Here is a 13731-nt window from a genome sequence, read left to right on the forward strand (position 1 = left end):
ATTTTATTTTTTGAGACAGAGTCTCACTCTGTCGCCAGGCTGGTGTGCAGTGGAGTGATCTCAGCTCACTGCAACTTCCGCCTCCCGAGTTCAAGCAATTCTCCTGCCTCAGCCTCCCAAGTAGCTGGGACTATAGGCGCATGCCACCACACCCAGCTAATTTTTGTATTTTTAGTAGAGACGGGGTTTCACCACATTGGCCAGAATGGTCTCGATCTCTTGACTTCATGATCCGCCCACCTCGGCCTCCCAAGGAGAATTTCATTTTATTTAGGCTTATGATAATAAATGTAAGCATCCTTCCTCCTTGTCCCCCATTCTATTTTGGAGCACTTAAGTTGATTCTAATATTTCACTGACTACTTAGTGTTACTGCATTTTAAATTATTTTCTTGGATAGTTGAGTAGTAGAATATCTTCATACATACGGTCACATTCATCTTCAGAAAGTCTGTGCCAGTTGATGTTACTATAAACTGTATATGAGTGTGCCTGGCCAATTGCAGCTTTGCCAGTGCTATAATTATTTTTAGTATTTGCCAGGTAGGTAGGTGAGACAGTATATAATATCTCATTTCCAATTGTGTATACTTTATTGGTAGCAAGGCTAAATATTAGCCTTTTGAATCTGCTCTTCTCTGCAAATTGGATTATATTATTGTTGATGAATCTTTAGTTAAGGATATTAGACTTTCTGTTGTTCTTATAACAATGTATTTCCCTTGGTTACCTTTTTTTATAAACAAGTTTAAATTTTATATGAAACATTTTTCTTGTTCATATGTTATATGAAATCATCCTTTTTCCCCAAAAAGGAGTGGCTTAAAATAAAAAGGCATAAATATGGGACAACTATTGTATAAAGATAGAAAGACAAGCAGAAACACCATGGTAGTGCACACCTAGCTGAAGGAATGCATCTTGTTTGGAACACAAAATATAAGTCTAAGTTTATTTTACAAAAATGAAGAATTTTCATTCAGTAGTATAGTGAGATAGGCTCTTGACAATAGCATTTTCATGGTATTCTGTATTTGAAATATATTTTATGTTTTTTAACTGGAAAATTTTAAAATTAATTTTCAACTTTATGGTAGGACAATTTAGAGTGATATTGTGACACTACATTAAGAATGTTTGGGCTGGGCACAGTGGCTTACACCTGTAATCCTAGGACCCTGGGAGGCCAAGGCAGGAGGATCGCTTGAGCCCAGGAATCCAAGACCAGTCTGGGCAACAAGGTGAGACGCCATCTCTACAAAAAGTATTAAAATATTAGCTGGCTGTGGTGGCACACACCTGTGGTTCCAGCTACTCAAGAGTCTTAGGCAGGAGAGTCGGTTGAGCCTGAGAGGTGGAGACTTCAATGAGCCATGATCTTGCCACTGCACTCCAGCCTGAGCAAGAGAGTGAGACCCTGTCTCAAAAAAGAATATTTGCCATAGCGTTGTGTTGTTTGGGTTCAAATGTTGGCTCTGCCTCTTTCTAGCTGTATCACCTTGAATAAGTTATTTAATCTCTCTGGGCCTTAAGCTGCCTGCCTTCCTGCTTCCCGGTTGTTGTTGCGACAGTCTCACTCTGTCACCCAGCCTGGAGTGCAGTGGTGCGATCACAGCTCACTGCCTCCCCTACCTCCTGGGCTCAACTGATCCTCCCATCTCAGCCTCCCGAGTAGCTGGGGATGCAGGTGCATGCCACTATGCCTGGCTAGTTTTTGTATTTTTGGTAGAGATGGGTTTTCGCCATGTTGCCCAGGCTGGTCTCAGACTGCTGGGCTCAAGCAGTCCTGCTCAGCCCCTCAAAGTGTTAGGATTAACAGGCGTTAGCCAGCATGCCTGGCTGACTTTCTTGTTTTAAAAAGGGATAAAATAGTACCTACTTTATAAGCTTGTTGGGATGATTAAATTATTTAACAAATGTAAAATGCTGAGAACACTGCTTGACACCTTCTCAATGTATGTTAGCTTTTCTTTTTCTTTTTTTTTTTCAAATCGAAGTAATACATGCACTTACTTTCAAAAGTCAAATATTACCAAAAGGCAAGTTTATATTAGAAAAAAATCAGTCCCTCTGTTCCCCTCCACAAAGATACCTTTGAACTCTTTTAGCTATGTCTTTTATTTCTAATAATATGTCAATACTGCATACCTTTTCTATCCTACTTTTATATCCTGTTCATTTTGTTTTCCTATTATATTTTCTGTGATATTTCCCTGAGTTTTTATTATCCTTCCAGATAATTTACTTATGAATGAGCAAAATTAAATGCAAGCACCAACACCTTTTTCACTCTTCTTGACACTTAACAGCAGATTACAGAATACATCTGTTATACATCCTTTTTAGAGACGGGGATAAAAACAATGTTCTTGGAAAACAGTTGCTCAATCACTGTAGATACAGAATTTTGAAATTAAGCAAGATAGGAGTTGACAGAAGTTAAGCACCGCTTTAATTTGCTCTCAGCCTTCTTAACAAAGCATGCCCACATTCCTAAGGGGTGGCAGATTCTTTATCACCAGTTGCCCTTTGGTTTAGCCAGTTTCACCAACAGTGTTAATTGCTATAGTTGAAGGCTGGCTAGACATTGGCTAGTAATGAATTTAAACAGAACATTTGTTTTTATGATATAAATGTCATAAAGACAAAATACTTCTTTAGTTGTATAACTGTAAAACTTGCATGTTTTCTATGAGGAAAAATATATAAAATCAGAATGAGAAGCCATTTGTGGATACTAAAATAAACACTTGTCACAGACTCACAGTAGAGAAACCTGTTATCTTACTTTTTTATGTAGCAAATTTATCTTGGTGAATTCTGCATATCAGGACATTAGAGATTTCCTGCATAGAACTCAAAAGTGTAGATATACCTTAATTTATAATTAGCCCCTGTCGATGGGCATTCAAGTTGTTTCCAGCTTTTTGTAGTTACAATCATTGCTGCAGTGTGTGACCACTTACATACATCGTTTCATATACATGTGTATTTCTGTATAGAATGTGCATTTATTATAATGTTGTAGGATTACAGGTGTGTGACACCATGCATGGCTAATTTTTGTATTTTCAGTAGAGATGGGGTTTCACCATGTTGGCCAGGCTCATCAGGAATTCCTGGCCTCAAGTGATTCACCGACCTCGGCCTCCCAAAGTGCTTTTTCATAGGTTATTGTTGTCATTTATTTTGATCCTTTCATTCACATTGGAAACTACTCAAGTGGTAATCTTAGGATTTCCTTTCATTAAAAAAAAAAAAAAAGGCAGATTTTAATAAGAGTGCTAAGACAATTTGATGGGGGAAAGAGTACTCTGTTCTTTCTTTTTTTTTTTTTGAGACAGAGTCTCGCTCTGTCGCCCAGGCTGGAGTGCAGTGGCGAAATCTTGGCTCACTGCAAGCTCCGCCTCCCGGTTCACACCATTCTCCTGCCTCAGCCTCCCGAGTAGCTGGGACTACAGGCGCCCGCCACACCTGGCTAATTTTTTGTATTTTTAGTAGAAACGGGGTTTCACTGTGTTAGCCAGGATGGTCTTGATCTCCTGACCTCGTGATCTGTCCGCCTCGGCCTCCCAGAGTGCTGGGATTACAGATGTGAGCCACTGCGCCTGGCCAGAATACCCTTTTCAATAAATGTTACAACTATATATCCACATGCAGAAGAATGAAGTTAGAGGCCTATCTCACATCATATACAAAACTCTCACAATGGATGAAAAGATCCAAATGTAAAAGTTATAAGTCTAAAGCTCTTTTTTAAAAAAAGGCATAAATATCTATGACCTTGGATTTAGGCAATGATTTCTTAGAATATGACACAAATACCACAAGTGACAAAAGAAAAAGAATAAATTGGACTCCATCAAAATTTTAAAATTTTGTACTCCAAAGGATACTACCATAAATTGAAAAGACAATTCACAAAATGGGAAGAAATATTTGTAAATGATATATCTGATAAGTAACTGGTATCCAGAATATATAAAGAACTCTTACACCTCAGCATGACAACCCAGTTTTAAAATGGGCAAAGGATTTTAATAGACATTTCTAAAAAGAAGATACACAAGTGGCCCATGTAAGCACGTGGAAAGATGTTTAACATCATTAGTAAGGGAAATGCAAATCAAAATCACAATATGATAGCATTTCACATCTTCTAGGATAGCTATAATAAAAAAGATGCACAAAAACAAGTGTTAGCAAGAATGTAAATTGTGACATCCGTTGCTAGTGAGAATATAAAATAGCACAACAGGCCAGGTGCAGAGTCTCATGCCTGTAATCCCAGCACTTTCGGAGATCCGAGGCAGGAGGATCGCGTGAACCCAGGAGCTCGAGACCAGCCTGGGCAACATGGCAAAACCCCGTCTCTACAAAAATTAGCTGGACATGGTGGCACATGACTGTGGTGCCTCAGGAGGCTGAGGTGGGAGGATCACTTGAGCGCAGCACGCAGAGGTTGCAATGAGCCAAGATCACGTCACTGTACTCCAGCCTGGGCAACAGAGTGAGACCACGTCTCAAAAAATAAATAAATAAATAAATAAATAAATAAATATAAATAAAATGGTATAGCAGCTTTGGAGTATAGTCAGGAGGTTCCCTAAAAAGTCAGTGTACCGTATGACCCAGACTTACCATAAGACCCAACTACCTCATTTCCTCGGTATATATTTAAGAAAACTAAAAACGTGTCCACTGTAAAACTTGTATATGAATGTTAATAGCAGCATTGTTCATAATAGCCAAAAAGTGGGAATAACCCAAATGTCTCTCAGTTTATGATGAATGGATACACAAAATGTGGCATATGCATACAGTGGATATTATTTGGCCATAAAAAGGAATAAAGTCCTGATATGCTAAGCATAGATTAACTTTGAAAACATTGTGGTAATTGAAGTAAACCAGTCACAAAAAAACCACATATTGTATGATTCCATTTATATGAACTGTCCAGAATAAGCAAATCCACGGAAACAAAGTAGGTTAGTGGTTGCCAAGAGCTGGGTGGTGGGGGGTGTGGTGGGGGAATGAGGACTGTTTATGGGGACTTTTTTGGTGGGTGAAATGATGGAAATGTTCTGGAATTAGTGGTGATTACATAACTTGTGAATATACTAAAGCCACTAAATTATATGTTCTAAAAGGGTGAGTTTATGGTGTGTGAAAATTACACACTTTAAAAAGTTGACTTTATGGTGTGGACTTAGTAGTGCCCTGCTTTTTGGGGGAGGTGTTAGTTGTTTTTAGTTCCCCCCATACCCCTTCTGTGAAGCCATCTAACTTTTACAGACAAAGCTAGTCTCTTACACCTTGTAAGTATAAGCGTGGTTGTTAGTGTTCTGAGAGCCTACATAGCAAAGCTTATTGTAGGGTAGCATGTCTGCTCAGTATACAAAATTTAAATGTATTCTTTCATTTTCAGCCTGGCCTTACCCATGCCCTTTTCTTTGCCTAAAATCATGAAATATACGGTCCTTCGCTCTGTAAAGTTCATTACATTCTCTATAGAGTTTATTCTTTATAGAATCATTTTCTCTGTAGAATTCCCTATAGTTGGTGATGGTGGAGGAACAGAAATCTCCTGGCTGTCAGAGGTGTAGAATCAATGACCCAGTTGTCTGTTTTACTATAATTTAACTGTCTTCCCTGCTTTCCCCAGTATTTTGGTGCCTTTACTGCCTAGCTTCTTTCTGGGGTTCTCTTAAGACACGCCAGTTTCTCGTTTCTGTATCCGTCTACAAATACTTAGTTCTTGGCTTCTTCCTGTTGTATGAGTTGCCTTGCCTCTGATTTCTCTTTTCCAGAAATGCTTTGGCAACTCTAAACTGCTGTTTTCTCTTCTCCTGTTTTCTTTGCTGGTATTTACTTTTTAAATTCCTTACGTAAATACCCTGCAAAAACAACTCAAATGTCCCACCAGAAACTCAGGAATTAAAGTATATGATGAAGCCGGGCATGGTGGCTCACTCCTGTAATCCCAACACTTTGGGAGGCTGAGGCAGGCAGATCACTTGAGGCCAGGAGTTCAAGGCCAGTCTGGTAAAAGACACGGTGAAACCCCGTGTCTACTAAAAATACAAAGGTTAGCTAGGCATGTTGGTGCGTGCATGTAGTCCAAGCTACTTGGGTGACTGAGGAACAAGAATCACTTGCACCCTGGAGAACTGAGATCGCACAACTGCACTCTAGCCTGGGCGACAGAGCAAGACTATAAAAATATATATATATACACACACACACACACACACATATATATATTCATACCATGGAATGCAAGGGTTTAAAACAATGAAATGGAACTTTATGTCCTGACATCAAAAGCTTTTTTTATATGAACATGATTGTAAAAGAGTAAGTATAATTTCAATCTGGTATTTTAAAACAGTACATTTCTAGATACATATTAAAAGTATGGAATCAGCTTCACAAAGTGCATCTCTAGATTCAGGCCTTTTTACTTCCAACATTTCACATTTTGCATTTTTATTATTTTTATTGTAAACATGTTTTAAATGTATGTTAGTTTGCAGAGATAATATAAGTAAAACTCAAATTGTATAACTGAGTTTTTCAGACAATTTATTAATCTTGGGCAAAAACAAGTATTAACCATTTGGAATACATATGTTTATATATTATGATATGTAATACTAAGCATAATTAAAACTTTGCAACTTTGCTGTCATCGTTTTGATTATCAGATTGGTGCCTTTTTATACAAGAATTATTTCTTGTTTTTCCTCTCTTCCAATTTGTTTGGCTTAGAAACAAAATAATAGAAAAATGATAGTAGTAATAGCAGCTAATAGCACTTATTGAACACTAACTACATACCAAGCACTGTGCTGAAGTGCTTTAGATGTTTTGTTGTCAACTTATTTATTTATTGTTGCTGTTGTTGTTTTGAGACGGAGTCTTGCTCTTATTGCCCAGGCTGGAGTACAGTGGCACCATCTTGGCTCACTGAAACCTCCACCTCCCGGGTTCAAGCGAGTCTCCTGCCTCAGCCTCTGAAGCAGCTGGGATTACAGGCATGCGCCACCACGCCTGGCTCAGTTTTGTATTTTTAGTAGAGACGGGGTTTCACCATGTTGGTCAGGCTGGACTAGAACTCGTGACGTTAGGTGATCCACTCACCCTGGCCTCCCAAAATGCTAGGATTACAGGCGTGAGCCACTGCGCCTGGCCATCAATTTAATTTTCAAAATAGTTCACTGAGGCCTAAATACTACTATACCAATTTTACAGACAAACTGAGGCAGAGATATTAAACCACTTGCCCAAGGGTTTGCGGTTTTATTTTTTTATTTTTTTGAGATGGAGTCTTGCTCTGTTGCCCAGGCTGGAATACAGTGGCGTGATCTCCACCTCCTGGGTTCAAGAGATTCTCATCCCTCAGACTCCCGAGTCGCTGGGACTACAGGTGCCTGGCACCACGCTAGGCTAATGTTTTATTTTTAGTAGAGATAGGGTTTCACCATGTTGGCCAGGCTGATTCTGAACTCATCATCTCTCAGGTGACCTGTCTGCCTCAGCCTCCCAAAGTGCTGGAATTACAGGCATAAGCCACTATGCCCGCCCCCAAAGTTTTGTTTTTTTTTTTTTACATAAAACGTGCTGTCATTAGAATTTGACATCAGACCTACAGTTAGCCTGTTTTTAACAATTTAGCCATGTTGCTTCTTGCATATCCAGACTTAAGATGTGTGTGTGATTAAGTTGAGAAACAGATTCTCAGACAGGTATAGAAGTCTTTCTGATAACTGTTTCTAGCTGCCCAGGGGCCTTTTTTTGGTTGGTTAATATTATAGTGATTTGGTTACATTCTGGTAAAACCAGGTATCTCAGTACTTTAGATATGAAAAATGAGTTACTTCTGTTGTATTTGTTTATCTCCTAGAGGTCTGAAGGGTTTGAACTAAATACAGTGTTTACAGAAGCCCTCTTAACCTATAGGACATAAGTTTTCATGGGATTGGCTCAAAATGAATGAAACGCTGTGGATGTATAATTTTCTGGAGAATACCCAGAGTTTTTCTAGGATTTTCACAGAAGTCTGTTACTCATTAAAGGCCAAGACCATGAATTACCTCATGCTTATTTTTCTTTTGGTCAGAGAGCTAGCCCTGAATGTTTTACTTATTATTTTATAGGAATCATTTCATGTGTCTATCTTCAGCCATTTAAGCTGTACTTCAAAAGCACAATGAAAACAATGATGTGTACTTAGTGATGAAATATACACAAGATGAACAAAGACTACAGAGGGATTTCTTGTGGTAATAAAATTAGAGAAATGCACTAGTGCATCTCCAATGTCCTTTCCAGCTTCCAAATGTTATCATTGTTATCCCTATTTGGAAAAGTAGGCATTTTCCCACAGTAAAATTTTGCAGAATTGAGTTTTGAAGTATCATTAATAATCCAAGAACCAGATAGAAAAGTTAAGGGTTACTGCAAGTGCTACCAATTAGTACTCAGATGTTCGTAATTTCAAGCAGTTCCTTTATCAAATTCAAATGTGTTAATTTCTGATATGATTTAGAAAAATGATTTCTGATATCTTTACAAGTGATTGGATTTGTACTAAAAACTCTTTTTTGTTATATATGTTTAAAGAAAAATTTTTTAAATTCTTCAATAGGGAAGTTTGGTTGGCTTAGTGGATTATCCAGATGATGAAGAGGAAGATGAAGAAGAAGAAACATCCCCCAGGAAAAGACCTCGTCTTGGCTCATAAAATATTTATTAGGAGACCCTCAACATGTGGTCTTAAAATGCTGCAACTGTTCAATGAGCTGTAAATCCGAATCAGAAAGCTTTCTCAATTGAACTTAGAAAATATACAAGGAATAGCAAAAGACACTCAGTGTATCAGCTAAGGGAGTTTAGTTCTAATAAAAAAACAGGCTTCCCAGGAACTTCATTGCTTGCTAGTAATTAAGGGGTTTGCCTTTTAGGCTGTCAAAACAAACGTTAGTAACCAGAACCTGGGAGACAGATTCTCAGCAAGGAAAAGTCACAGGTTTTGGGATGGTTTAGGGGAGGGGAAAAGGTTGATATAATAATGCAGGGTTGCTCCTCGGGGTATTGATCTAAAAACAATTTTATAGAACTTCAGTTGTAAACTCAATAACATTACTTGTATAATGGTGCTGGCCATGTTGTTGTTTTAATCAGTTGCCTCTTTTTAAAAGAAATTTTTATGGAAAACACATTCAACTATCATTAAAAAAATGAAGTTAAGCTGTTGGGACCATTTATTTAAGATTTAACAAAAGTTCAGCCTTTTAGGTAGTTGAAGGGAAGTACACCCCATATTCAGCACATGTTGAATTTTCTACACCAGGAATTTTCAATATGTATATTGATGAAAACAAGTTCAATTCAAACTGGACAGTTTTAAGATAATGTTAAAATTAGCACTTTTAGAGACAATGAAGGCCAAGAATCAGTACAGTAGTATTCCAAAATGATTTTCTCTAGAAATTTGAAAGTGGATAGAACAGAATGTTTTCAACCACCTACCAGTACAATCTTTTGTGGAAGATACTTTGAAATCACTTTTTGCTTTGTTAGTAAAGTTCTCTCTCTTTCCAGAGCTGCAAGTTTTAAAGTGTTACTTATACAGACCAACAAAGAATAGTGCTGAATTAAGTGGCATTTAGTATCTAGAAGCCATTTTGATCCAAGAAGCGACTTGTGAAAGTCAGCATGCAGCACATGTAGCTTTTCTGTAAACAAGGGTGTGATATGAAAGCTGCTTTTTTAAGAAGAGTAAAAGCACATTCCATGTACGTAAGTGAATTTTAAAATTAAATTGAGGCAAACAGTTACGTTTTATTTTTAGAGCAACAAGTTAACTGTACATATTTTAATGTTAGTTTGCTCATCTATGATCTGAGATCATGCCGAAGTGAGAAAAATGTCCCCAAAATACAATTTAATGCATTGGGAAAAAAAAATTTTTAATAGTAATTCCAGCCACAATCTTTAGATCACCCTTGTAATGTGTTATGGGTCCATTTTTCCTGGAATAGTTTAATCTGAAGCAGTTTCCCCTGTTTTGGAGATTTTGTAGTTAATTTTAATTTTGGCTATTGTTTGGAAAAGATGAGCTGTCTGTGTAGATATGAAGTATAGTTTTTCCATAAAACAGATGTTTATTTTGTATTAAAAATACCACTGTACTTGTTTTACACCATTTGTATACATGTGGTGATATTAATGCTAAACTGTAAAATTCAGGAATTAAAATGTGACCCTGTAATTCCATAATTGATGTTTGTGTTTGGTTTGTTGTAAATATAAATTAACTCCATTTTGAAATATGTCAATTTTACAGTATCTTTTAAAAGGCAATAAAATTATACATAAATATTTATTATAAACTGCTAGGTCATACCCCAGTTTTAATGAAATAATTCTAAACAAATGTGGGTCAACGGCACTTTATCACTGACTACTTATAGAAGGTAAGCCTTGGGGAAATCAAAGCATCATGGTATGGAGCTTTTCTCACCTCTTCAGTTAAAGGTGTACATATAATAAGAAAGAAAGACCTTCCACCTCATAAGGCAGGTGACTCAGGATATTTTAAACCAAGATCAGTAAAGTTCCCATCCACTTTCTTTGAATCAGCAAGTTTTATCCAGACCCATCTCTCAGCTTTTATTAAATTTCTTCTTATAATAAGCCCACATGTAAAACAGTTTCCTAGTTACTTTTTGTTTGTTTGTTTGTTTGAATCTCGCTCTGTTGCCCAGGCCTGGAGTGCAGTGGCGCAATCTCAGCCCACTGCAACTTCCACCTTTGGGTTCTATTGATTCTCCTGCCTCAGCCTCCTGAGTAGCTGGGAGTACAGGCACCCATTACCACACACAGCTAATTTTTAGTAGAGACAGGGTTTCGCTATGTTGGCCAGGCTGGTCTTGAACTCCTGACCTCAAGTGATCCGCCTGCTTCGGCCTCCAAAAGTGCTGGGATTACAGGTGTGAGCCACCGTGTCCAGCCCTCCTCATTACTCTTGACTCCTCTTAAGTAACTTTAAGTCCTAGTAGGAAGTACTATTTTTCTTTTTTTTTTTTTTTTTGAGATGTAGTCTTGCTCCATCGCCCAGGCTAGAGTGCAGTGGCACGATTTCAGCTCATTGCAACCTCTGCCACCTGGGTTCAAGCAATTCTCTGCCTCAGCCTCCCGAGTAGCTGGGATTACAGGTGCCCATCACCATGCCAGGCTAATTTTTGTATTTTCAGTAGAGACGGGGTTTCACCATCTTGGCCAGGCTGGTCTTGAACTCCTGACCTTGTGATGCACCCGCCTCAGCCTCCCTGTCTCTGTATCTTACGAAGACTTCCTTTTTCTTTCTGAAGAGCTGCCATAAGTCTTAAACATTTACATCATCATCTGAACCTTTTCTTGTAGCAGAAATGTGAATGTTTTCCTGAAGTACAGGTTACAGTTTTCATGGTACAAGTGCTTACCTACGACGATAAGAGAATAAGGCTTAAAATATCCCTTAAAAGAACAATTGTGAGAATTCCACGTTAGCAGCTGTCTTTAAATGACTACCCTCAGACAGATCTGGATTTTTGTATCTTTATCTTTACTCAGTGAAGCAAGCCAAGAGCCCACATTTGTATGCCTTAGGTCCTCTTAAAATGGTATCTGTAAACATGTATCCAATATAAAAACTATTTTTAATAAAAAGTTACATGAAACAGATTTCTGTGTTTTAATCACTAGCATTTCCTCTTATCCATCTAGTGATGAAACTACAACAAACGTAAATACTGGTTTTTCTGCAGGTTGAAGGTTGGAATTGTGTAACTGATACTGAGTAATTCTTGTTACACTAATTTTAGTATCCTTTTTTAAAAGCTTATAATCGTAGACTTAAGGAGATAAAATGTGATTATAAGTTAAATCTCAGGAGTATCCTGTACTTAGAAAAGGGTGGACATGGGATATTACAAGATTGGAAATTTTTTTTTTTTTTTTTGGAGATGGGAGTCTTGCTCTGTTGTTGCCCAGGCTGGAGTGCAATGGCGTGATGTCACTGCAACTTCCACCTCCCAGGTTCAAGCGAGTCTCCTGCCTCAGCCTCCAGAGTAGCTGGCACATTACAGGCATGCACCACCACGCCCAGCTAATTTTTGTATGTTAGTAGAGATGGGGTTTCACCATGTTGGTCAGGCTGGTCTTGAACTCCTGATCTCAAGTGATCCGCCCCCGCTCAGCCTCCCAAAATGTTGGGATTACAGGCATGAGCCACTATGCCTGGCCTTTTTTTTTTTTTTTTGATATGGAGTCTTGCTCTGTCAGCCAGGCTGGAGTGCAGTGGTGTGAGCTCCAGTTCAACGCAACCTCCGCCTCCCGGGTTCAAGCGATTCTCCTGCCGCAGCCTTCTAAGTAGCTGGGATTACAGGTGCCCGCCACCATGCCTGCTAATTTTTGTGTTTTTAGTAGAGACGGAGTTTCACCATGTTGGCCAGGCTGGTCTCCTAACCTCAAGTGATCCTCCTGCGTTGGCCTCCCAAAGTGCTGGGATTACAGGCATGAGCCACCACACCCGGCCTGGAAGTTTCTGAAAGAAAGGTCTCCTATTATTGTGTTTATCTTTAAATAGACTACAGAAAACTATCCTAGGGTCACTTCTCTTAAACACCAACACCCAATGGTGGTATCTTCTTCAACAGGCTCAATCAATTATTCCCTTTGCCTGTGTTTTAGTAATAGTTTGTCTAGAAAGAATAATTATTTTTTACATCCTGCACATCTATTTTCCAAGTCCTATTTGCTCCTGCCTTATATAGGTGTAAATGATAAATGTAAAATCTACCTTACCATTGCCCAGGGTATCTATACCCTTGATTGGACTGTCTCATACATGGTACACCCACAACTACTTTACCTCATGCACTAGTTGCCATATAGTAATAAAAATGAAAATTGTGATCATGTAACTTCCATGCTTTATTTATTTTTATTTATTTATTTTTTGAGACAGGGTCTCACTGTGTCATCCAGGCTGGAGTGGAGTGCTGTGATCATAGCTCACTGCAGCCTTGACCTCCAGGGCTCTGGTGATCCTACCACCTCAGCCTCCCAGGTAACTGGGACTACAGGTGTGTGCCACCATGCCTAGCTAATTTTTTTGTATTTTTAGTAGAGATGGAGTTTTGCCATGTTGCCCAGGCTGGTCTCAAACTCCTGGGTTCAAGCAGTCTGTCCACCTCGGCCTCCCAAAGTGCTGGGATTACAGTGTCAGCCACCATGCCCAGCCCTTGCATTAAAATTTTTCAATGACTTGACACTGCTGGTATTACAAAATTTAAAATCCAGAGCTGGGATTGTGCTACCTCCAGCCTGGGCAGCAAAGCAAGATCCTGTCTCTAAAAAAAAAAAAAAAAAAATTAAATCCTCACATTCCCTACAAGACTGCACTATCAGTACCCCACCTGTCTCCAATTTCATATGCTAACCCTCTCCACTCATATGTATATTCCAAGTTTTCAGTATATGCTTTATTTCCTGTTGCAGAACCTGAGTTGTTCCTTACCTATTCTTTGTGTAATTAACCTTCCATTCAGCTTAAAGAGGCTTAGCCAGCCCTGCTCATAGGACTTTACACTTTGCCTTTCTAACAGTTTGGTCTTTGGGCCTTCTCCACTAGCCCCATGAAGGCAATGACCCTGTCAGTCTTGTGGACTACTGTATCCT

The 13731-nt window shown here is 38.7% G+C and overlaps 1 protein-coding gene across 1 annotated transcript in view; it reads left to right on the forward strand.

The window, feature by feature from the left end:
• Window positions 1–11730, forward strand: part of SMEK2 (SMEK homolog 2, suppressor of mek1 (Dictyostelium)) — an 81936-nt gene extending 70206 nt beyond the window's left edge. The window contains exons 19-20 of the mRNA XM_011996530.1: window positions 8654–10775; window positions 11129–11730. Of these exons, the coding sequence (XP_011851920.1) occupies window positions 8654–8749 (96 nt within the window). The 3' untranslated portion in view covers window positions 8750–10775; window positions 11129–11730. The remainder of the gene's footprint in view (window positions 1–8653; window positions 10776–11128) is intronic.
• The last annotated feature ends 2001 nt before the right edge of the window (window positions 11731–13731 follow it).

Source organism: Mandrillus leucophaeus, unplaced genomic scaffold (assembly GCF_000951045.1).
Source record: "Mandrillus leucophaeus isolate KB7577 unplaced genomic scaffold, Mleu.le_1.0 Scaffold518, whole genome shotgun sequence".
Taxonomy (NCBI): Eukaryota; Metazoa; Chordata; class Mammalia; order Primates; family Cercopithecidae; genus Mandrillus; species Mandrillus leucophaeus.